General features: G+C 34.7%; 1 protein-coding gene across 1 annotated transcript in view; it reads right to left on the bottom strand.

The window, feature by feature from the left end:
- PMS1 (PMS1 homolog 1, mismatch repair system component) overlaps nucleotides 1–23,783 on the bottom strand; it is a 99,270-nt gene that overhangs the window by 52,752 nt on the left and 22,735 nt on the right. Inside the window, exons 5-6 of the mRNA XM_045480502.1 lie at nucleotides 17,425–17,527; nucleotides 7,137–7,300 (exon numbers count right to left, since the gene is read on the bottom strand). Of these exons, the coding sequence (XP_045336458.1) occupies nucleotides 7,137–7,300; nucleotides 17,425–17,527 (267 nt within the window). The remainder of the gene's footprint in view (nucleotides 1–7,136; nucleotides 7,301–17,424; nucleotides 17,528–23,783) is intronic.

Below are 23,783 nucleotides of genomic sequence, written 5' to 3'. Positions count from 1 at the left end.
CAATCAATGTGTAGTTCATGGACAGCAGCAACCACATCATTTGGAGGCTTGTTGAGAATGTACAATCTCAGGCCCTTTCTAACTTACTAAATCAGAATCTGCATCCTGAAATCCCAGGTGATCTACATACACATTACAGTCTGTTTAAAGCACTGATGTAGGAGATCAGGAGAGAAAAATGCACTAGAGAAACACAGTATGACTGCCAGGCAGCACTAAAATTAGTGATCATGAATTTAAAGTGGTACTAGTCAGGATGGGTGTGTATTTTCTTCTACAACATTCAGCTTGGTTCAGGCACCAAGAGGACAAAAAGATGGCTTTCACCAGGATTTGGTTAGTCAAACAAGCACAGTTCAGTGAGAGAGAAGCAAGAAACTAAGGGAGTACCCAAGGACAGCATGGTAATTACGGACCTTATAATTTAAGCAGAGAAATGAGGAAAAAATGGGATAAAAAACAATTAAAAGATGGTAGGATCAATGGATTACAGGTCCAGTAGAGTCTGAAGGTTGCTGGATGGAATAAGCTGGGGACACAGGAGGTCATGGTCAGAGAGTGAAATACTTAGCAATGAAATTATGGAGGAAGTGGTTTTTGGCAATGACAAAGTCTATGGTATAGCTACTGGAATTAATAGCTACAGTAGGGTGGAAAGAACAATCACTGGAGAAAAGGTAAAAGATTTGAGAAGCTAGAAAGGACTATGTGGATACTGAAATCACAGAGTGATAGTGATCTAGGGATCTAAAGACATGAAATTAAAATCTGAATGAGATTTTGGGTTGGAGAGAAAAAGGAATGGTCTGGAAGTTGCAATGAGGAACAAGGAAGTGAGCAACAGATGAGAGAAATCAGTCACCATTTGAAAGGGCTGCAGAGGATATAGTGTTCTCAGGGAAAGTCAGATTCCAGAGCAAGAAAAGGCTAAGGACACAGAGGATTTTACTTGTGACTAATCATGAAATGGGACATTTCAGGACATGGGGATGTGTAAGAGACAAATGATTTGGATGAGAAAAAGAGTCCAGGGTGATAATGAGTTGAGAGACTCAACCTTCTTGAGTTGATTGACATAAAAGGGAATAAAAACATGATGAGATTAGGGCTGGCAGTCCCAAAGCACTTCACAGTTGCAAGACTTTGACTCTTAAGGGAAAGACTAGAGAGGTCTTGCCAGGATTGAGAGTTCTGGAAATACCATCTGACACATACAGATAAAAGCATGGAGGAGAGAGAGATGGTCTTAAAGATTCCCTGTTGATAACTACCAATGGACATCTACACCTCACTGCTCTGGGCTCTCATCTGGCTCCTATCAATAAAAAAACCTAAGGAGAAGTTTTGCTTTCTGTCCAGATCAGATACCTTCACTTACTCATAGGGTTTTTTTCAGAAATTCTGCTGACCCTCTCCTGCCTCACCATCTACATTTAGTATGGAACTGAATTCCAGCTATAAAGAGGTTTTAAGTTTATTTTCATGAAGCTCTTAGGCTTTAGGCAAGTTCTCTAAACATTTTGTTACAGGTAAAGTGACATTTTATCTATTCAGAGCAAGAAAGAACTCTTGTTCATGGGGGTCAGACCTATCTCCACACACACTGATCTACACCAGCATCAGCTCCAGTTCAGCCAAGACATTTGTTAAACATCCACAGAAAGATACAGATCAAAATACATCCACCATGAAGTCTTCCTTGACTATTCTAGCCTGAAGTAACCTTTCCCTTTTCATAGTATTTACCAATATCATTTGATAATCAGTAACTTTTCATTATTCTTTTCATCTATTTAAACGTTCATACACTTTCACATCTTCCTCACTTATTCTGTAAACTCCTATCATGTAATTATTCACAGGCTATCACATAATTATTCCATAGCACATACTCAAAGCTCTGTAACTAGTAGCTGTGGAAAAGCTATAGCAAAGGAGAATAAATATTGCATTAAGAGCTAAGAGAATTGAACTTTAGCTTATCTTATGCTACATCAAACATTTAAGTTATTAGCCAATCCACTCACATGGTCACATGAAGATAAAATGGGAAGGGATAGGGATAAAAATACTCTATTTGCTAAAAGGTTTAAGACAGGACAAAAAAGATTTTCAGTGGTCTTTTCTAGATGTAAAGACCTAAAAATCTAGGAGGCATAAATGCTTATATTTTGTGATTTGATATATAAATCACCTTCTTAGAACTTCTAAGTGATGGAAATGTGAAGCTCCAATTTTTTAAGAAATGAAGTGCTTAAGATTTATGTAGACATCCTTAAAAATCAAAGAGGTTTAAAGTTGAAAAGGGCCTTAGAGATCATGTGATCAACTTTTACTGGCCTAAGCTCAAAAAGCTAGATTTGTGCAGAATTCTCTGGAAATTACTGATCAGAAGAGAAATCTACTGTTTTGAAGTAGAGAAATGTATTAGAATAAATAATAACTGTAAGATGTATTTGGTTAGAGAATTTGTAAAGGAATAATCATATAGTTCCATTTAATTAAGTTAATAGAAACAAAATATATTAAATTGATAACTTAAAGACTATGTCCCTGTCAAGTGTTTCCCTCTCACTGTCCCTCCATGCAATCTTTATGTATTTCCTAACTAGTTCTAATGAAGACATATCAATGACTTACATGACAAGAAAAGAGACTAGAACAGTATATATGAATACAAGTGTGAATACACTCTGTAAATATCTAAGAGGTCACTGAAGAATCCAAAAGGATGAATCCTCATATTATATAAAATGAATCCTTTTTTGAGGATTCAACCGATTGGATTCTCCAGTAACGCCTGTTCTTAAAGAGGCCAGAGTGTTCAAAACTGGAGCTTTATAAATTTATGTGATTTTGATTTTAGCACCATGTATTTCATTTAGTATTTTACTGTGTGCTATGCACTGAGTATTAAGGGGAATATGAATTAGATGCAGTTCTCCCTCCCACAAGAGTCTGCTGAGAAGGAAAGACAGTACACAAATCATTGCCAACAAAGCAAAAATGACATAATAGAAATATGTAAATAATGTTACAGAAGAAGACGAAGAATAACTATGTCTTGCTGGGAATGGGGAAGAATTCAGAGATTCCTTTAGTATGGATAAACATCAAGATAAAAAATAAACTACAGTAGGGGTGCCTGGGTGACTCATTCCATTGACTATATGACTATTGATTTCGGCTCTGGTCCTGATCTTACGGTTCGTGAGATCAAGCCCTGTGTTGGGCTCTGTGCTGAAAGCACGGAGTCTGCTTGGGATTCCCTGTTTCCTTCTCTCTCTGCCCCTTTCCACTCAGTGTGTGTGTGTGTGTGTGTGTGTGCTCTCTCTCTCTCTCAAAATAAATAAATTAAAAATAAAAATAATAAATAAGCTTAAAAAAAACTATAAAATGTGACTTATGTATGTCTTTCATCTTTTCTATATAATAGTTAACAGAAACTAGGTGAAAAGTAAAAGAATATAACAAAGAAAAAAACAGAACCATTTAAAGAATTTAGTTATCATTAATTTGCAGGCAGCAAAAAAACAAAACAAAACACAACATCACCAAAAAATCCCAACCAACCAATCAAGACTGATAATCAACCTCAAGCTAACCTGAAAACTATATCTGAATGGACCTCCACCTTCATTAATTAAAAACAAAACAAAACAAAAAACAAAACCCACTCAAACTTTCAAAGTTGGAACTAGAAGAAAGAAAGGGAATTTAAGGAAAGGGCATTTGAACTAGTCTTGAACTGGAATTTCCTGTTGACTATACTGCCTCCATAACCTTGCTTGGGATGTGGGTAATAATACTGGCCCAACTGTGGACTTTTTCTTGATTCCTCATACAGTACAGCTGAAACAAAACTGAGACATTTAACAATATTTGTGTAAAAGGCTAAGAGTTGCAAAAAAAAAAAAAAATAATAATACAATGAACAAAGAGAATTATCATGAATGCTGGGGATACATATTATAAACTACTACTTTTTAATCTTCAGTTTATAATCTAATAAACATGTCCCTTCTTTCTCATTCTTGGTCACGCCCTTCCTCCTACATCTTCAGCCACCACCACAAAAGAGTACCCTCCTAGCGACCCAGAAAACTATGTCAAGAGAGGAAGCCACTACACACACTACCAAATCTCTATGGCCAGTTTTCTGGGTTTCTGTTTCCAGCTAAGGTCCTGCCTCTTCCCAGATTGACTGATGCCAGAGATATTCAACTCTTCAAAGCTGTGTCATCATTCTTCCAGACCTTAAAAATAAACTGATCCCAATAAGCCTTTAGACTAATGTGACATGGAGGTAGGGTAGGTAGATGGAAAGTCACTCCTTAAATTACTATTCTCTTGTAAAAGTTAAAACCTTCTGGTATCAATGACAATCCAATTCAGCTTTTACAATACCTGTGGGCCTCTAATTATCAACACAAAATTCAATTCAAAACAATTTTTACAACCATAAATAGTATTTTAGGCAGAAGAAAACATTCACAAAAACCAACAACCATGAAATATGAAAGTACCCCTTATTTGAAATCACAATTTAACATTATATTCTAAACTAGTCGTCTACAGAACTATTCATGCATATATGAAAGAGCTAGAATACTAAATTGGTTTCATATAATCACACTGAAAAAATTTTTTAGTTCTAGGAAATAACTACATTATAAATGAAAATATACACAGCGGGACTTCATAGGAATTCAGTTATTACAACTAAAGCTGAAGACTATAGTGCTTGTTTAAGGAATGGCTCTAACATTTCTCCAAATAATATCTACTTTAAATAAAGTCACTGAATCCACTTGTAAATTATTTCCCTTTGGCTGTCTCATTATTCAATATGCTTTCAAGGAACATGGTGATGAAAGAAGAAAAATACCTCTTTCTAACATAACCATACTGGCAAGAACATCAACATTATCAGTATTCAAAGAATGTCTTGGCAGGTTAAACCTTCATAAAAAGAAGGAACACTATCTAATCCAAGATGTCAAAATAGCAATAGTACTTCTCATAGTATGTGCAATATGATTGTTTGTTTATAAAGCAGAAAAAAATTTCAAGAAAAGATGTCAATATAGTCATGTTTAAATTTCAAGCAAAGGCAAAAAATTCTTCTGAAAAGCACATAAAGAATGATAAACATGTTTAAAAGAAAAAGGCTAAGAGGAGAGCAGGACTCAATGTTCAAAGAGATTTATGATATGTGCCACTGCCATTCTGGGAGGTTTAACAATATTATTTCAGCATTTGAGGCACAACAGCACTACTAAGAAAGAAAAAAGTGGCACACTAATTTGTACTAAGAGAAGGAAGCTTGAAGACAGAGTGCTTGTTCTAATTCAGTCCTTGATCTCCTTGTGTAATAATACTAATACTTAATTTTACTGTAAGATTTTTGATAATCTCACATTACTTTCATGGTAAAATACTCTCAGCATACTCTTTAGGATTTGAACTGAATCTGAAATTACTGAAGGCTATCAAGGGACTTGTGTTTATTCAATGTAAGTTCAGATGTGCTGTCCTCAAAAAATAATAAAATGCAGCATATTATAAAATACTACCTTCCATTCTCAAAAGATAATGGCTGTACTGGTGATCGTACAGTGGTTGGAAAATAATATAAACTTATCCAAAACTTAGAAAATATATATTTGACTTAAATACTCATTTCTATTACATGAGGCAGAAATCTTGTTTTATTCTATTTTCTCCTTATTGTTGCTTTTCTTTAAAAAAAAAAGAAGTTCCTATCTTCATATTTTACCTTTTTCATATGTTTTCCCTTCCCAATCACTTTCTTCTGTCCTTGATCTTTTCTTAACTTGGGTATATTCAGCTTTTAATTGCTAAATGTCCTTTGGATAAAGAGGTCATAGAGTTATTTATACTACCGGGATGAGCCTCCATCTATCAACATCCTGAGGAATCATAGCATGGTAGAGCAGGAAGAGATCTCAAGGTATCATGTGGTTGAGTTCTATGGTAGCAGGAATAGGTGGCTGACTAATCTTAATGTTTTTCTTTCTTTTCTGTTTTTTTTTAAATGACCAAAGATTTTGATCATAAATATTCCACCATGGTTTGGTTTAAGACAGAATCATCTTAATAACAAGTAAATAGACACAGAATAGAAAGAATGCTGGATGAAAAAGGATTCTGACCCCAGTACTACTAATTACTGTAAAGTATATAACAATTTCTTTGATTACTCTGAGCTTTAAGTTCCTCCTACAAATAGAAATAATGCTGCTTAACTTACAAAGTTATTAGTAAGTGTTCTGAAACCTGGAAAAGAACTATATATACATAAGGTATTAAAATGAAAAGACAAGACAGCAGAGTGGAAATAGCCTGCACTCTGTAGGCATGTTAAGTTTCAAATCCCGTCTCAACAATTTACTAGCTGTGCAACACAGAGCAAAGTATTAAACCTCTCTTGAGTTCAGTCCAGAGGACAATGGTAAATTGATATGTCTACTTCACTCAGTTGTTGCTGTGGATCATAGGAGTTTAATGTACCTAGGATATGATGTAGCATTGTGTAGGGCCTCAATAAATGTTAACTCTCAACTCCCATTGGGTTTCCATACTTCTGCTTTCCTCTCTTAAATATTTCAAGTGCACATGTGGAATTTTATGAAAAACAGAATAATCAGAAAATACCTTTCCTTCTATCAAGATTCATCAAGCAACAAGAATTTCTTAATCAGCCTCACTTGAAAACTGGGAAGAAATGAGGTAGTTTCCTTTACAAAAAAAAACAAAACAAAAAAAAAAACTCTTCCAAAGGAGAAACAGGTTGTAATAGAAGGTGAAAAATGTCACTAAATTGTGAACTCCTTAAAGGAAAAGAACAAGTCTTATACATCTGCATACTTAGGTAGCACTCAAATATTTCTTGGATGTCTACTGGCAAAATCTCTGATCTCAGAAATTATGAAAGGTTCAATCAGATTTCATTTAGATGTCAGATAAGAAAGTAAAGAGGTTCTTTATACTAAATAAACTAAACAAATGTGGACAAATTTTTGCAAGAAGACTTTACATATCTGATTTTGATAAAATCGTGCCTTTATAATATCATATACCGAAAAATCTTATAGAAACATAATAATACTTACCTTGTTATGTATAAAAACAATCCTTAAGTCAGGTTTAAGTATACCATAGCTTATGAGGAGATCCTGGATCTTTTTTATTTCATCTTTACATTTTTTAGCAGTTGAGTAAAACTGCTTTCTTACAGGTAGATTCTTAAACAATCTTAAAGCAGTTACAGTTGTACCTGTTGGCAGATAAGAGGAAAGCACATTTAGATGTGAAAAGAACTTCACACATCTTCAAATCTATATACAATATATTCAACCCCTTCTATCACTGAAGGCCAGTCCTCTCCCAACTCCGGGAACCCAAGGTGGCTCAACTTTGCAACTTATTCTGATCCTCTGCTAGACTCCTCTATTTGTAACTGGACTGACTTGGCTAAGTATTATCTCTTCTGTGTGATCTAAACAAGAATAATCTTATTTCTACCACCACACAGAAACATGGGCTCACCAGAATGTAGTATCTTAATAATTTGCTGATATTCAAACCACCTGGGAATGATGCTTAGTCTGCACCTTAAAATACAATATATAGGTGGTATAAGGCTAAAATATAGCAAACGTGATAACCTTAATTACTACACTAAAAATTCTTATCTGAAATAATGTCTAATTGTCTGGTTTAATTTCATCTTCTGAACAACAAATATTCAAAACACAGTATAATCTAACACAAAGATTTTCTTTTTACTAGTGAAGTTAGTAACTAAAAAGTTGAATAAAAGTATAAATATTATAATGCTTACATATCAGATTAATAACCAGCTTTTGTTAAACACACACACACACACACACACACACACACACACACACACACAATTAGGCCTGGATATTTTCTCATTACTATACCATAAATCTGTGTTTTTTAAACATTGAGGAACTTTTAAAACTACCAGTCATGAGCTAATCTCAACTTAGTAAATCAATCCTCTCATGTGATTCTAATGGCTGTACTGCCAGGGTTGAGAAACAAAGCACTGAGAAGTCAAAAAATCAATTTAGTGTACAGTTTTCAACTTGGCATTACTGACATTTGTTGAGGGGGCTGTCCTGTGCATTGTAGGATGTGTAATTGTATCTCCGGCCTCTACCCATTAGATGCCAGCAGTATCCAACTCAGTCATGACAATAAAAATGTCTCCACACAATGCCAAATGTCTCTTGGGAGGCAAAACTGTCCTTGGTTGAGAATCACTGATTTAGTATATATAGCAACTAGTATTTTTTTAAAATTAAATAAAGTCTAGAATATACTAAACAAGAGCAGAAAATAGAGTGCATCACACATAGTAAGAGTATATACTGCATCAAGAATTTTTTGCTTTGATTAGATTTGTATGATTAAAATGTACTATGTGAACGGAAGTCAGAAAGGCTAAAAGTTGCTGCAATAGGTCAATCTTTGACCTACTGCTCACAAAAAAGAACAAAACAGAATGGCAATCATGAGGAAAATATAAGACTTAGAAACCCTAGCATAAAATCAGGAGTTCCAGGAAGAGAAAAAGAAACAAATACAGGTTTAACTAAACAGAAGAAAATTTTCTTGAGCTAAAGTCTTTAGTACAAATTTCAAGAGCTTACTACAAGCAGGAATATTTGTGTGTGTGTGTGTGTGTGTGTGTGTGTGTGTGTGTGTGTATACATGGAGAAAGAGACACCACACTTCCACTGGAAATCTTAAATTTTAGGATTAAATTAAGGGCAAGGAAAAAATTTTAGAAACTTTCACAGACAGTAAGTTCCTTATGAGGAAATGCTAGCATCAAATTTCTTAACTATAACACTAGAAGACAATCTACAAATGATTGAGGGGTAATTAAGAAACTTACACCCACGGGGCGCCTGGGTGGCGCAGTCGGGTTAAGCGTCCGACTTCAGCCAGGTCACGATCTCGCGGTCCGTGAGTTCGAGCCCCGCGTCAGGCTTTGGGCTGATGGCTCAGAGCCTGGAGCCTGTTTCCGATTCTGTGTCTCCCTCTCTCTCTGCCCCTCCCCCGTTCATGCTCTGTCTCTCTCTGTCCCAAAAATAAATAAACGTTGAAAAAAAAAAAAAAAAGAAAGAAACTTACACCCAGTAGGGCTATGTATAAGGATAAAATGAAGACACTGCAAGGATTCAGAAGTTCATTCCCCAAGTACATTTTATTAAAACAGTGGTGGATGAGCACCAGCCAAATGAGAATTATATCAAAATAGAAATTTTATGACAGAAGAAGATGAGAAAATAAAACTGATAAGCAAAGAGTTTTAGCCAAATGTAAACATAATATGGCAACATGGCTGGCATTTGCAATGTAACTGTGAAATAGGAATTATTGAAATGAAAGAGATGTAGGGGAGGGCCTAACAGTAGCATGAAACTGTTTTACACTATTATTAATAACACTGGATAACTGGAGTAAAGGGGTTGGGAATAAAAAGGGCTAAAGCTTATATGGACCTATATATTCTTGACTATGGCAATTTCTTTTCCTACCAATGTTCTCCTTCTGGTGTGTCCTCCAACACATCATACTTATTTGCACCTCAGAACTTTTGCATATGGTCTTTCCCCTACTACCTTTTGCATGGCCAACTCTTTTATCAACTTTCAGATCCTAACCTAAGTATCACCTCTTTAAAGAATCCATCCCTGAATGCCCTATCAAAGACTGGTTCTCCCAAAGTGAAACCATGTTTTATTTCTTCCTAGAAATTATCAATATTTGAAAAAATTTGTGTCCACCTCCCCTTTTAGAATACAAGAAGCATGAGAGCAAATGATTATCTACCATGTATGACATTACAGCCCCAGCACCTCAATGACTAATAACCTACAGGCATTTAACAAAAAAGTTTTGAATAACAAATAGAAATGCATGCACAGAAATGAATGCATAGAAGAAAAAAACACAAATGTGGTAATAAGAATAAACCCCAAATTTGTTTGGACTGTTTTCTTAGTTATAAGGGACACATGGTGTTTTTATAATTTTTGAAACTTTATTTTATAAATATATACAATTTTTTTATCTTAGAAAAAAAGATCTTTGAGGGGAAAAAAAAACAAGGAAAAGCTGTATTTCTATTTTGCTCATATTTGATGTTTTCCTGCTTCTTTTCTCTTGATCAGGTAAGTTCATCAGCATATTACGTTACTAACAATTTAATTAAAAATTTTTTTTTGCTTTCCTCCATTTTTAGGTAGGTATTTTTTTGGCCTAAATTTAACACGTCACCTTCACATACAGAATTAAAGTCCTTGGAACACCATGGTATTTCTCATTTGTAACACTGTGGTGCTACATTTTCTGCCTTAGGAAAGTAAACAGGCTACTGCCAAATTCACATTGAGGTGAAGTTGACAGAGATCAAGGAGTGCACGTGCCCAGCAATCACAACAGGTATGCACTCTGCCTTCCTGCTAAACAAAGGACACACTCATAGCAGAGTGTATCAGACCCTATCATCAGAGACCTCTTATGCCTTTTTCTCATTTCACTCTATGTTCTTTCTAGATATTTCCTCCACTCCCAAAGTTTCAACTACTACATGTATGCCAATGATTCTTGATCAAAGTTATAAGAAACACTATACTTTTATGAATCTCTGAAAAAGAAAATATATGCCAAATAATTCATGATACAATGCCTTAACAACAGTCCTGTGCAATACATGAATTGGTCCACACCGGCCTCTCACTGCTTAGATATTTCTTTGATCTATCCTCACTGATATGGCAATTTCCTCTTGTGTCTTCAATTTCAGTGCCTGGCATGTGATAGCAAACCTTTTGTACTTAACCCAGCTTTTTTCACTTGTGGCTATATTCTCTTTTTAGGTCTCACAAAGCATTTGTTGTTTTGCAAAAAAAAATATGAAACTGTTGTTTATTCCTGCAATCAACACATGAATTATCAATAATGCACAAAACTTCCCATCCAAAAAGGATTTGGGGAGGCCATTAATTACAAGCCACGACCTGTTTTTAGAGATGTCAAAATGTGAGAAAACACACATCTTAGAATTTACTAAAGATATACATATGAAACCGACAGCATTCAAGTTATAAATAAACGCTCACTCAATATCACCTGAATGTCCCAAAGCCACCTCATATCAACCACACCCAGACCTGAACTCATTCTTTTGCTTCTTTCGTCTGATACTTACACTTAATCCTCTTTCTCATATAACACTAACATCCAACAGTTTCCAAAGGCAGATACTCTAGATTTAACTGATTCTTCCCTCTCCCTCTTACTGCCAATATTGTGTAAGTCTTTTAGGCCTGTTCTATCCTAAAAATCTGTTTCAAATCTATGTCAAGTCCCTTTCCCTCCTCCAAAACTTAGTTCAAGATAACATTTCTTATAATAAGACATAGTTTATGGTAGGAGTTACAGTGTTCTAATTAATTTTATAAATACCATGACATTCACCCTCTACCTAAAAAGGTTCAGTGGCTCATTGCTGGTTATAAGAAATAAACTTTTACTTTCAGTTTTAGAAATTTCACTTGGTTCTTTTTTAGAGTTCCATTTCTCTGCTGAAATTGTCTACCTTTTTAGCAATTTTGACCATCTTTTCCTCCAAATTCTTTAACATAGTTGCTTTAAGTTCTTGTCTGCTAATTCAAATATGAGGTCATGTTTGTTTTCTTATATCAACTATTTTTTTCTCTTATAGATCCCATTTTCCTTTGTTTCTTAATATTTTTATTTTTGCCAGACATTGCATAGATACATAAGTAAATGAAAGAAAAATAGATACATAAGTAGATATTTTCCCCCAGAGAAGGCACTTTATTTCCTCTGTCAAGTAGCTAAAGAGAGAATCTTTTCAATATAATTAGGAATGTATCTGGGTTGGAGCTGAGCTGCCCCTTTATTTAGCTCTAGTTCACTTCTAGTTTCAAATGTCTTAAAGATGGAATGGGGTCTTTTCTTCTAGCAAGGTTTTGGGATCTCTAGCACTGCAAAACTTTGTCTCTCTAGCTCAGTCCTAATTTTCTTTATCACTGCTTACTAAGCGTTAAGTCCTGATGAGATCTGGCATCTAAGGTGAACCAACTCTGTCTGAGGATCCCATCCTCCAATATCTCATGTCAGCTTACATATGGCTGTTAAAGAAGTTCAGCTGGTTCCTCCTAGGGCCATAAAAGATGCCTTGTTCATGGCAGACTTGTTCCTTTGCCCACCTATGCCCCCAAACTCAGTTAATGCTCCCAGGGATGCAAGTACTTTTCTTGTCTACTCATCTTTCTCTTGAACCTAACTCATTTAACTTCCTTTTTTGCCCTCCAAGTTTTTATTACATTTTATTTAGCTAAAATACAGTGTAATATTAGTTTCAGGTACAGGATTTGGTAATTCATCCCTTACATACCACACCCAGTGCTCATCACAAGTGCCTTCCTTAATACCCTTCACCCATTTCATCCCCCTGCCCACCTCCCTTCCAGCAACCCTCATTCGTTCTTCATAATTAGGAGTCTGTTTTATGGTTTGCCTCTCTTTTTTTTCCCCATGTTCATCTGTTTTGTTTCTTAAATTCCACATATGAGTGAAATCATATGGTATTTGTCTTCTTTGTGACATAGTTCTTCAATTGGTGCTTTTCCTCTTCATCTTTCTTCTCTTGCTACAAGGTTAAACCCCCACCCCTTCTTACCTACCATCTTCAAACTCAAATGATAACTTTTCTGAAAAACTCCCTAACCTTCCTCTAGGCAGCTGGTGGCTTCTTTTTACTGTCATTACTTAGTCATCTGTGTTCTCCACTACTCTGTGAGTTCCTTTAACTCATCTGTGTTCTCCACTAGCCTGTGACAAATATAATAGCATATACTATAGCTGTGGTGACAGTATATCTGTGTATATCTGTATATCTGTGGACAGATGGTGAGAAGGAAGGCAGGCAGAAATCAATAAAACAAAATACAAATGTACGAAAAGGTACTTGTTGATTTTTAAATATGTTATACGTGAAAGACCACACTATAATTAATCCATATATTAACTGATAAATTATTGCTTCAGCAGTTAAAAATGTTCTCTTAGAGCAAATTGAGATTTAACAATAAGCCAAGAATTATATATGTTTGAATAAAACTTAATGATGGAAAACTATGTTGATTCCAAATGAAATGTGTATCCTTAAAAAAAGTACCAAGTAATACTGGCCAATAGGGAGGAGGCCCTAGTATACTATCATATTTTACAAGAGAACTGCTCAGCTCTCTAACTTTAGCACATTCTACAAACACCAGAATTAAACTGCAATCCTATAATATGTTCCCTGTTATATTTTTACATGACCCTATGTTATTCCACTTATAAAGGCAGCTAGCTATTTATATTCCTAATGTAAAGAGGTATGGTTGCTTGAATATATCAAACTTTTTAAAAACTATTTAATGAATAAAGTTTCAGTCTCAAGATGAAAAAAATCTTCCAATGCATGCACAATCATACCTAACAGGGATTTACAAAGAACACGATGCTCTACTCTAGTGACAGGGTAAGGAAAGGAATGACCCTGATCAGAGTACTTTAAATATACTATTTTTGATACTTGAGAAATTCCTACGGCAGAAGTACTAGGATATGTTAAAAGAATTTGCCAGGAGGGTAAATCAATTTAGAAAGCTTACTACTGATTATCTAGGGTAAAGGAAATGGAAGTAATAACAGAAAAAAGATAAAGATATGATTACAACAAATAATTTAGTAAGTTATTGTAAGATAATTTAAAATTATTTTTACATTTCTTATGAATTTTTAAGTGTCTTAAAACAGAAGTGAACAGAAGGGTAATTTAAAATGACACGCTATTAAGCACATACATCATTTTAAAGGGCTAAATTAATCCACAAAACGAATACCTACACCCAGAAAAACCAGAATTGAAATCTCTAGTAAACTAGTTTTAAACATCTTAAATATGGTTTTTAAAGGGGTAACAGGGGTGCCTGGGTGGCTCAGTTGGTTAAGCGTCTGACTTCAGCTCAGGTCATGATCTCCCTGAGTTCCAGCCCCATGTCCGGCTCTGTGCTGACAGCTCAGAGCCTGGAGCTGCTTCAGATTCTTTGTCTCCCTTTCTCTGGGCCCCTCCCCTACTCACACTCTGTCTCTCTCTCAAAAATGAATAAATGTTAAAAAAAAAAAAAAAATTAAAGGGGTAACAAATTTTCCAGTGTCTAAAAAAGATTTTGCTTTAAGTTGTCCCGGCACCTACAGTTAGGTGTCATCTTCTGATCAGATGATATGAAGAGTAAATGTGAAGCAAGGATGTTCACACCACTGCAGAAATTTATCTACAAGAAACCTAAATGCACAGGTACTAATTAGGATGGTTGTACTGTAGTTTTATCTTACACAGAAAATATTTAAATGGAAGTTGAATGACAGCTGGTGGTGAAATGTGAGTCTGTGATCCAATCACTCAAAAACTATCAGCACTAAGGCAATATAAATGTAAAAAGCTTTTAAAAGTGCTTGTAGATTTCTATAATATGTCCATCTACAGAAATTTAAAAGATCTTGATTCTTTGTTGTTTTCCTAGCCAACCAACTATAATTAGGAGATAAAAATGAATCATGAAAGGCAATTACTAGTTTCACAACTACTGACCTTCCTAGTATGTTGTTTCTTAAGATAAAAGGAATATGCTAAAGAAAATAAGGTTCATTTACTGACTACAGAAGTTCCTTAACATGCATACCTAGTCTCACTCAAAGTAGAAGACTTGGGTCAGCAAGAAAAGAAAAATCAATCAACAAATGGGCAGAGATCAGAAGGATTCCATATTTAAGTATTGCTATTTCATAGTTCCCATGGTGATGAACACAGAAAAGCATGAGAAGTATGAGTGATGCAGAGCAACAGGCCATCCAGATTAGACTGGCTACTACTAAGATAAAAATAAATACATTTAAGTTTTATAAGGTGACTAGATTACTTCAAAGTACTCTACTGGAGAGCCACCCAAATATCTCCTAATGGCCTCCTAATTTGAACTCCTCAGAATTGGGGTCAGAACATTTCTGGAAAGGGACTATACTAAAAAAAAAAAAAAGTCTTCTCCTTCGTAACCTTCAGTACATAAAAAAGAAAAAGAATCACAGTCTATTATTTTTAATTAAAATATGTACAATATTATCATACATCAAATTAAACAGCTACAAGATGAGCTCATTTTTATTAACTGAGTAAATGCCAAAAAAAAGTGTTTTCTTAGAAGTTCCAACTGACTCCTTTCCTTTGTGTGGATATAAAAATATAAATTCTTGGGGCGCCTGGGTGGCGCAGTCGGTTAAGCGTCCGACTTCAGCCAGGTCACGATCTCGCGGTCCGGGAGTTCGAGCCCCGCGTCAGGCTCTGGGCTGATGGCTCAGAGCCTGGAGCCTGTTTCCGATTCTGTGTCTCCCTCTCTCTCTGCCCCTCCCCCGTTCATGCTCTGTCTCTCTCTGTCCCAAAAATAAATAAACGTTGAAAAAAAAAAAATTAAAAAAAAAATATATATATATATAAATTCTTAATATGCAAATTAATCAGCAATTTGAAGATTAAAAAATAACAGAAAAAGTGAATTTTGTATCAGTATTAAGACATAATAAATATATTTTAATGAAAAAAGATGGTAATTATTAAAAAGATAGATCTAATAATTTAATATTAAAATTAGAGGGAAGAAACTGAAGAAAAAATATAGTACTTCAATAAATTACAATGAGGGACCACAAAATTAAAAAATGAATTTATAATTCAATTGGAAAAGAAGGGCAAACAGCAACAAATCCTTTCAGATCAAATAATTCTTTTGAACATGACTAAAGAGGTCATACCTTCAACATTCTCTCAACTTTAAACACTCATTACCGGAAGTTAGTGGTATGGAAACAATTAAAGGAGATACATGAAACTCAAGCCTGAAGAGCTTTTCTTTTTTGTTGTACGTGGACAGTAAAGGAACATAAAAACATAAGATGTCAACTAAAATGTAATAAAATTACATAAGTGTATAAAACACAAAAGAACTGTAATAATAATTAATAGAGCAATATTATTAGATGAAGTAACATTAGCAATGAGCTAAGAGTTGTTGCAATTGAGTAATGGGTACATTATTCTATTTATTTGCACATACATTTCAAGTTTTCCATAAACAGATATATTTTAATTATTTAATCATAGTATCTTAATTATATGGTTTATTACAATTACCAAATCAATAATGTTTTAGGCATTTCAATAAAATTTCCTTCACATATAAAGAGGACACTAAGTGATCCAACAATAGCAAAATAATTGCTCTTTTTACAGAAGAGTAACTAATCCATGTTTTTGTCCATAGTCTGTTTTTAAAAATTAATTTATTTAAATTCAACTTAGTTAGTATACAGTGTAGTATTGGTTTCAGGAGAACCTAGTGATTCATCTTTTACATATAATACTCAGTGCTCATCCCAACAAATGCCCTTCTTAAAGTCCATCACCCATTTAGCTCATCTTATCATACACCTCCCCTCCAGCAATCCTCAGTTTGTTCCACAGCTAATATCATCCTCAATGGGGAAAAACCTGAGAGCTTTCCCCCTAAGGTCAGGAACACAACAGGGATGTCCATTCTCACCACTGTTCTTCAACACAGTACTGTGAGCCCTAGCCTCAGCAATCAGACAACAGAGAGAAATAAAAGGCATACAAACTGAAAAAGAAGTCGTCAAACTTTCACTCTTAACAGATGACATGATACTCTACATGGATAACCCAAAAGACTTCACCAAAAAATTGCTAGAACTGATACGTGAATTCAGTAAAGTCATAGTAATATAAGATCAACGTGCAGAAATCGATTACATTTCTATATGCCAATAATGAAGCATCAGAAAAAGGAATCAAGGAATTGATCCCGTTTACAACTGCACCAAAAACAGTAAGATACCCAGGAATAAACCTAACCAAACCAGACATAAAAGATCTGTATGCTGAAAACTATAGAAAGCTTATGAAAGAAATTAAAGAAGACACAAAGAATTAGCAAAACATTCCATGCTCATGGATTGGAAGAACAAATACTGTTAAAATGTCTATACTCTCCATAGTCTTAACAGTCTCTCTTTAGAAAACTAAGTATTTAAGAGATTGGTGACTAAAGTAGGGGTTGACTATTCACTTGGAAGTTAACTACCCTTTATCACGAGCAAACCTGAAGTAATGCATCTGAATTTGAGATGTAACAATTTTTTAAAAAATAAACAAGAAAAAAATAAAATAAACAAGAAAGAAAAGGCAAAACTACAAAGCTACTCTCTTACCTTGACCAAGATGTGAAGGTTTTTGAGAAATTATGTGGCCGCTGCCATCCAAAACATACTGGGTGCTAAAATTATCAGAAGCTGTCCTTGTTGTAATCAAAACCTGGAATATAAAAAAACTAATAAAATTATGATTTTAGATTTTGCAGTGGACTCATTATCAAATTAAATTTAAAATGATTATACATTTACTTAAGATTGAAAAAAAGTTTGGGGCACCTGAGTGGCTCAGTTGGTTAAGCATCTAACTCTTGATTTCAGCTCAGGTCATGATCTCAGTTTGTGAGATCGAGCCCCATGTTGGGCTCCATACTGAGTGTGGAGCCTGCTGAAGATTCCAGCTCTCTTTCTCCCTCTGCCCCTCTCCCCTGCTTGCGCTTGCAGTCTCCCTCTCCCTCTTTAAAATTTAAAAAAAAAGAAAAATTAAAGTTAGGGGTGCCTGGGTGGCTCAGTCGATTAAGCACCCGACTTCAGCTCAGGTCATGATCTCAAGGTTTGGGAGTTCGAGCCCTGCGTCAGGCTGTGCTGACAGTTCAAAGCCTGGAGCCTGCTTCAGATTCTGTGTCTCCCTTTCTCTCTGCCCCTCTCCTGCTCACATTCTGTCTCTCTCTCTCTCTCAAAAATAAACATTAAAAAAAAATTTTTTTTAAAGTCTTACTTGTTAAGCTCTTATGAGCACTTCTCCTATAATATTCCCTTAGAGTTACACTAATAGTAACTAATAGTAGGCTAATTAGTAGCCTAATAGTAGTACACTAATAGTAGGCTACTTTATATTTTTAATGTGGCAAATTACTGATTTTTATTTTGAGTATTTAACTTTAACTAAAATACTCATACACAAATCTATACATCTGAAATGTACTGGTTATTTGTATATATGACTGAAATGGCTATTTGTATTACAGACTTACATCTGTAAAATCAAATACTGTAACTGCATTAGGGAAACTTCTTTTTGTTTATTTACTTTGAGAGGGAGAGAGAGAGCACACGAGCAAGGGAGGGGCAGAAAGAGAGGGAGGGAAAGAATCCCAAGCAGGCTCTGCACTGTCAGTGCAGAGCCCAAAGCAGGGTTCAATTTCACAAACCGTGAGATGATGACCTGAGCCAAAATGAGGAGTCGAACGCTCAAATGACTGAGCTACCCAGGCACTCTGGGAAACTTGCTTTTTAAAAGACAATTTCCATAAATTTGTTGGTAATGTGAAAAAGCCTTTTGTAAAATGATCGTTCTTTTTATAATCTGCATAAAACTGCACTTCTGTATTTCAAGGTAATGGTTCAAAAGAATAAAAAAATATAAATCATACATACATATATTTGTGGACAATTTTTTCTTAAAACCAAGCTATTTAAATGTAATTTAGGGGCGCCTGGGTGGCTCAGTCGGTTGAGCGTCCGACTTCAGCTCAGGTCACGATCTCGCGGTCCGTGGGTTCGAGCCCCACGTCAGGCTCTGGACTGATGGCTCAGAGCCTGGAGCCTGCTTCCGATTCTGTGTCTCCCTCTCTCTCTGCCCCTCCCCCGTTCATGCTCTGTCTCTCTCTGTCTCAAAAATAAATAAATGTTAAAATAAATAAATAAATAAATAAATAAATAAATAAATAAATGTAGTTTAAATGCTTAAAACCTGAACTATTTAAATGTAATTTTTTTGTTAAATGAAGAAGATATTAGCACTAAGACATTTATGTGTAAGAAAGGATTTCACTGAGCATATTTCCTAAGGTGTTACAGTCACATAAATATAAATTTAAGAATGTCTGCATTCTTCTGAGCTACCCTCACCCTTGGCTTTCTGTTTACCTACTCTGTGAGATTAGTGGGAGAGCATGACAATAGAAAACCATTCCACTGTCAGAAAATAACATAGGCAGGGAGTGGGCATACTTCTTCAGGAAAGCACAATGGATTCAGAAAAGGATGCCCTCCTTACACTTTTTGTGAGCAATAATGATCCAAAATTGGGAGCAATCTTTCTTGGCCATCTGTGAACTCAGCAGAGTTATCTGAAACTTATATTTAAGAAAGAAGCCACAAAGATCCAGCTCCACTGCTGGAACTCATCTAGGTCCAGTTGGATCTACATTGGATTTGATGGTTCTGACACCCTGCCCTAAACATGCACTAATTTACAGCAGGCCATATGGCTATAAAACATGTAGATACCAGGCAGGGAATAGCAGAGTCACCATTACATGCACAAACACACACACACACATACACACAAACACACACACACACACACACACACACACACACACACAGCTTCTCTAGCTCACAATATTAGAATCTATTAGACTCTAAGGGTAATGTCCATAAAATTCCTTACCAGAAGCACTGCCTTAAGCTGTTTTCCAAAAACATACAGCCTCTATATAACCTTGTGATTCTACTTCTTTCAAAATTATATTCCGTGGTTCAAAAGTTGTATAACTTTAAAAGTTTTCCTGATAACCAATCTTAATCTTCCCTGCTACATCCCCAACTCTATTTTGTCCAGTAGTGATTTTCTCTAATAAACTCTGTTTAAAAACAAAGAGTACAGAAAATTTCTTTCCTGTCTCTTAATTTAATTACTCTATGATTGTCGCTGTAAAAACAATTCTACATTTAACCAACCATTTTTCAAAAATGCCAAGGTCAACTGAATTCTATTTCTATTCTTCAAACAGCTAGCCACCTGACCTAAAGTTGGTGTTATTAAGCAAAAGTAGTCCTAGAACTCTGAGTTCTAGTACTAATTAAGCCAGTGGCTTGTCAGATGGTCCTGAATAAATGATTACTCTATCATCTTTAAGGAAGTGCAATGATAAGATGAAAATGATACTAATACTCCACAAGGTTATATGGATTTTTGTTTTAACTACTTTCAAAGCATTTTATAAATATTAACTTGTTCATCCTTTAAACATATTAGTTAATAGCAAAATACCCCAACTTAGATGAATAAACTGATGTGCTAAAAAGTAAAATAGGACCTTACTGGTCATAAATGTAACATTTGTATTAAAGTAAAAAAAAAAAATACACTATTGTTTTCCAATATTAATTTTTTTGAATTAGAATGTGTAAGGGTACTGTGAAAATTTATCTTGATAGGAAATGCTTCACAATTCACTGCTAAAGACAGTGAAGTACAACACAGGTTAGCATGGTTCACAAATTCGTTAAATACAATGTGCTCCTCAGAGGAAGGAACTGTATTTCAAGAGTTCATTTCATATGACCCTGTGTCCTGGACAGCAAACCTTTTTTTGGACCAGGCACAGGCTTAGAATGTGTTAGCTCTGCAGCAGTTAACATATTTGAACCTGCAGTAACTCCACCATCAGATGCATCTTTAATATTACAAATTTTTACTTGTGCTTCTTACTAGAGACACTAATGAACTATGGCAGAATGAATCTAGTGGTGTCAAGGGAAGAACTAAAATTTATTTAAAGAATTTTAAAAGGAGAAGTTTATTTTAAAAGGTAAAGTTTTAAGAGTTCTCAGAGAACCTTACAGATTATATTGGCTATCAGTTATGAAAAACTGTCTTTTTGGTCTAGTTACTGAGTTTCAAAAATTATATAATACTAATACAAAGTTAAAATTCACAGAATTCATAAAAGCATCTAAACTTTAGATAAGCATAAGTTTTCTCAATGTTTTAGATAAAACTCAATTAAAACTTTAGGATACATCCTGTCAATTCATGCAAAAAAACCTTTCTTGACAAAAATTCATTTAAGACAATTATGTTAAAGTTTGTTCTTATTTTTTATTTTTATTTTTTGCTGATTTTTGGATGAACACTTTGGCACAGACACAGGAGTCTGAAAACTAAGGTAAATGGTCTTCATGATTCAGCTGAAATATCAATTTTGCCTGGATCACTGAAATGTCTTTCTTTCTGTGAGTCTGCCTGCCTATGCATAGTTGTACACTAATATAAGAGCTCTGACTTCATAACCTTCTCCCAGATACTTCACTGAGGGAGACTAGCAATAGGAAAATCTTGGCCCTGGCTTTTCTCTTGGCCCTGGTAATAGAACAGAGTTCTATTACCTGTGAGGAGGTTACACTTTAGAAAGCAGGATACCTACCCTACTCTTCAAAAGTTCCTGTGCCTATTTTAATTACAGCTCTGTCACCATGACTCTAAAGAACATAAAAGGTACTCTATCTACACTGTGGAACAGGAGGCAGAAAACATCAAAATGATGCTAGCAGCTTCCTCCTACCTTTTTACAGCTATGGGGGCCCACAATTAAGGAAGTCCCAACCTTCATCTTTAAAACAGAATGACATAGCTTCTCATTCTGCCACTTTTGAGCCATGGAGGTTTAATGAAATTTTTAAAAACAAACCCACACATGATGTCATCTCATCAAAAAATTGTATAAAATAATTTGGTAGATCAGAGTAATACCCAGCACATTGTAACTAATTAAGAAATGGAGGAATGAATCCATAAACATTACTGTTATACAAAGGATGGCTGGCACCTCTGTTAGTTCTTCGGAGGGATAAACAAGAGAAAATAATGAACTTAGGCTACAGAATAAAGACCTTTTGTGAGAAATAGAAGGAATTTATGTAGGAATGTCTATTAAACTTTAGAAAGGATTTCCCAAAAATGTTGAGTTGTCTGCATAAACTTTGAAAGGGTGAAATACTGCTTGTCAACAAGAAAATGAGCAAGTATGATGATATTATCAACTTTATGATAAAGGTACATACTACTTTTCACATTCAAGTCCAGACTGAAAGTAACTTTCATTTGTATGGCACATGACCTTATTAAAGATACTTTAATATGTATTAATTCAATTGACTCTCAAATCATTATCCTCACATGACTCTCAGAAAAGTTAACCTGCTTTATGCCTTTGGCCAAGTCTCTTATGCAAACACTTGAGAATTAGGGTTCTGACTTTTCACTGAGTTTGTTTTGATTTTAAGAAAACAAAACTGTTCTGTATTTCTCCTAAAACTGAAGTGTAACTTAGCTTCCACTTAAAATCCGGTTCGAAAAATGTATAACTTTCTTAAACATTTCTCTGGAAAGGAAAAAGATCATTTTTTAATAAATATATAAAATATCTACCTAAAAAGAAATAAAATCTTTTATTATGTGTTTTATTATGTGATAAGAATATATACAAAGTCTTCTCAAAAAATTTTATGAACAGCTCAAAACAGAATTTTCACTACCTCTAGCTCATTTTAGTCAGTATGCTTTTTAATCAGTACCAGGAATTTAACACTGAAGAAAACAAGTATCTCCAAATTATTGCTCTACAAACAACAATAAATTTCAAGATTTTAAAGAAAACCGTATCAATTTGTGTCAGTAACTGATACATTCATCATGGATTTATCAAGCGTAATTACATTTTTAAATGCCAACAGGATACTCTGAAGGTATAAAAACAATGGTTTACTCCTTTGGACTGTTTAATTCTAAGACTGGAAGTCATTTTAAAATTGACAAATTATGGGGCGCCTGGGTGGCGCAGTCGGTTAAGCGTCCGACTTCAGCCAGGTCACGATCTCGCGGTCCGTGAGTTCGAGCCCCGCGTCAGGCTCTGGGCTGATGGCTCAGAGCCTGGAGCCTGTTTCCGATTCTGTGTCTCCCTCTCTCTCTGCCCCTCCCCCTTTCATGCTCTGTCTCTCTCTGTCCCAAAAAAATAAATAAATAAAACGTTGAAAAAAAAAAATTTAAAATTGACAAATTAGGAAAACTGCCCATTCTTTTAAAGTGTGTCAATAAAGAATATAGAATAAGATATGTTTTAAATTCCTCCAATTTTGCTAAAAACCTACTTAATTTTCTTTTTGTAACTAAAATTATTAACATCTTTAATAAGAATACTTTCAACAATCAGAATTTTCGGTGATGGCCATTTAATAGTGTGACAAAACTATATTCCAGATACAAATTATCAATCTACTGAGCCTGAGATAATTTACATCTTTATGACTTGAAAATTGCCTGCATCAGTTAATCTGGCAGATAAAATAACCAAATCGCTAATTTTTATTATGTAACTATAAATCTCTGTCCAAAGATTTTCAAAATAAATTGGAGCGTTTAAAAATAAATATGCAACTTCTATACATAAAACTTCAATTCTTTCTGAGTGGTAAAGAATACTCATTACATTTAAAAAGTAAGCTTTTTTTCTCCAAAAAGCACTCATTAATAATTAATAACAATGAATCCTGAATAACAATTTTTTAAATCTAATTGACCTTAACAAGCATATATTACCTTCTGTATTTCTGAAATACTGTTCAGAATCCTTTCACGTAAGTTTCAACTTGACTACTCCTTGATAGGAGCCATCTACTGAGCCTACCACTGC

The sequence above is a fragment of the Leopardus geoffroyi genome, chromosome C1, assembly GCF_018350155.1.
Source record: "Leopardus geoffroyi isolate Oge1 chromosome C1, O.geoffroyi_Oge1_pat1.0, whole genome shotgun sequence".
NCBI classification, from domain to species: Eukaryota; Metazoa; Chordata; class Mammalia; order Carnivora; family Felidae; genus Leopardus; species Leopardus geoffroyi.
This window is presented reverse-complemented; position numbering and strand designations above follow the sequence as displayed.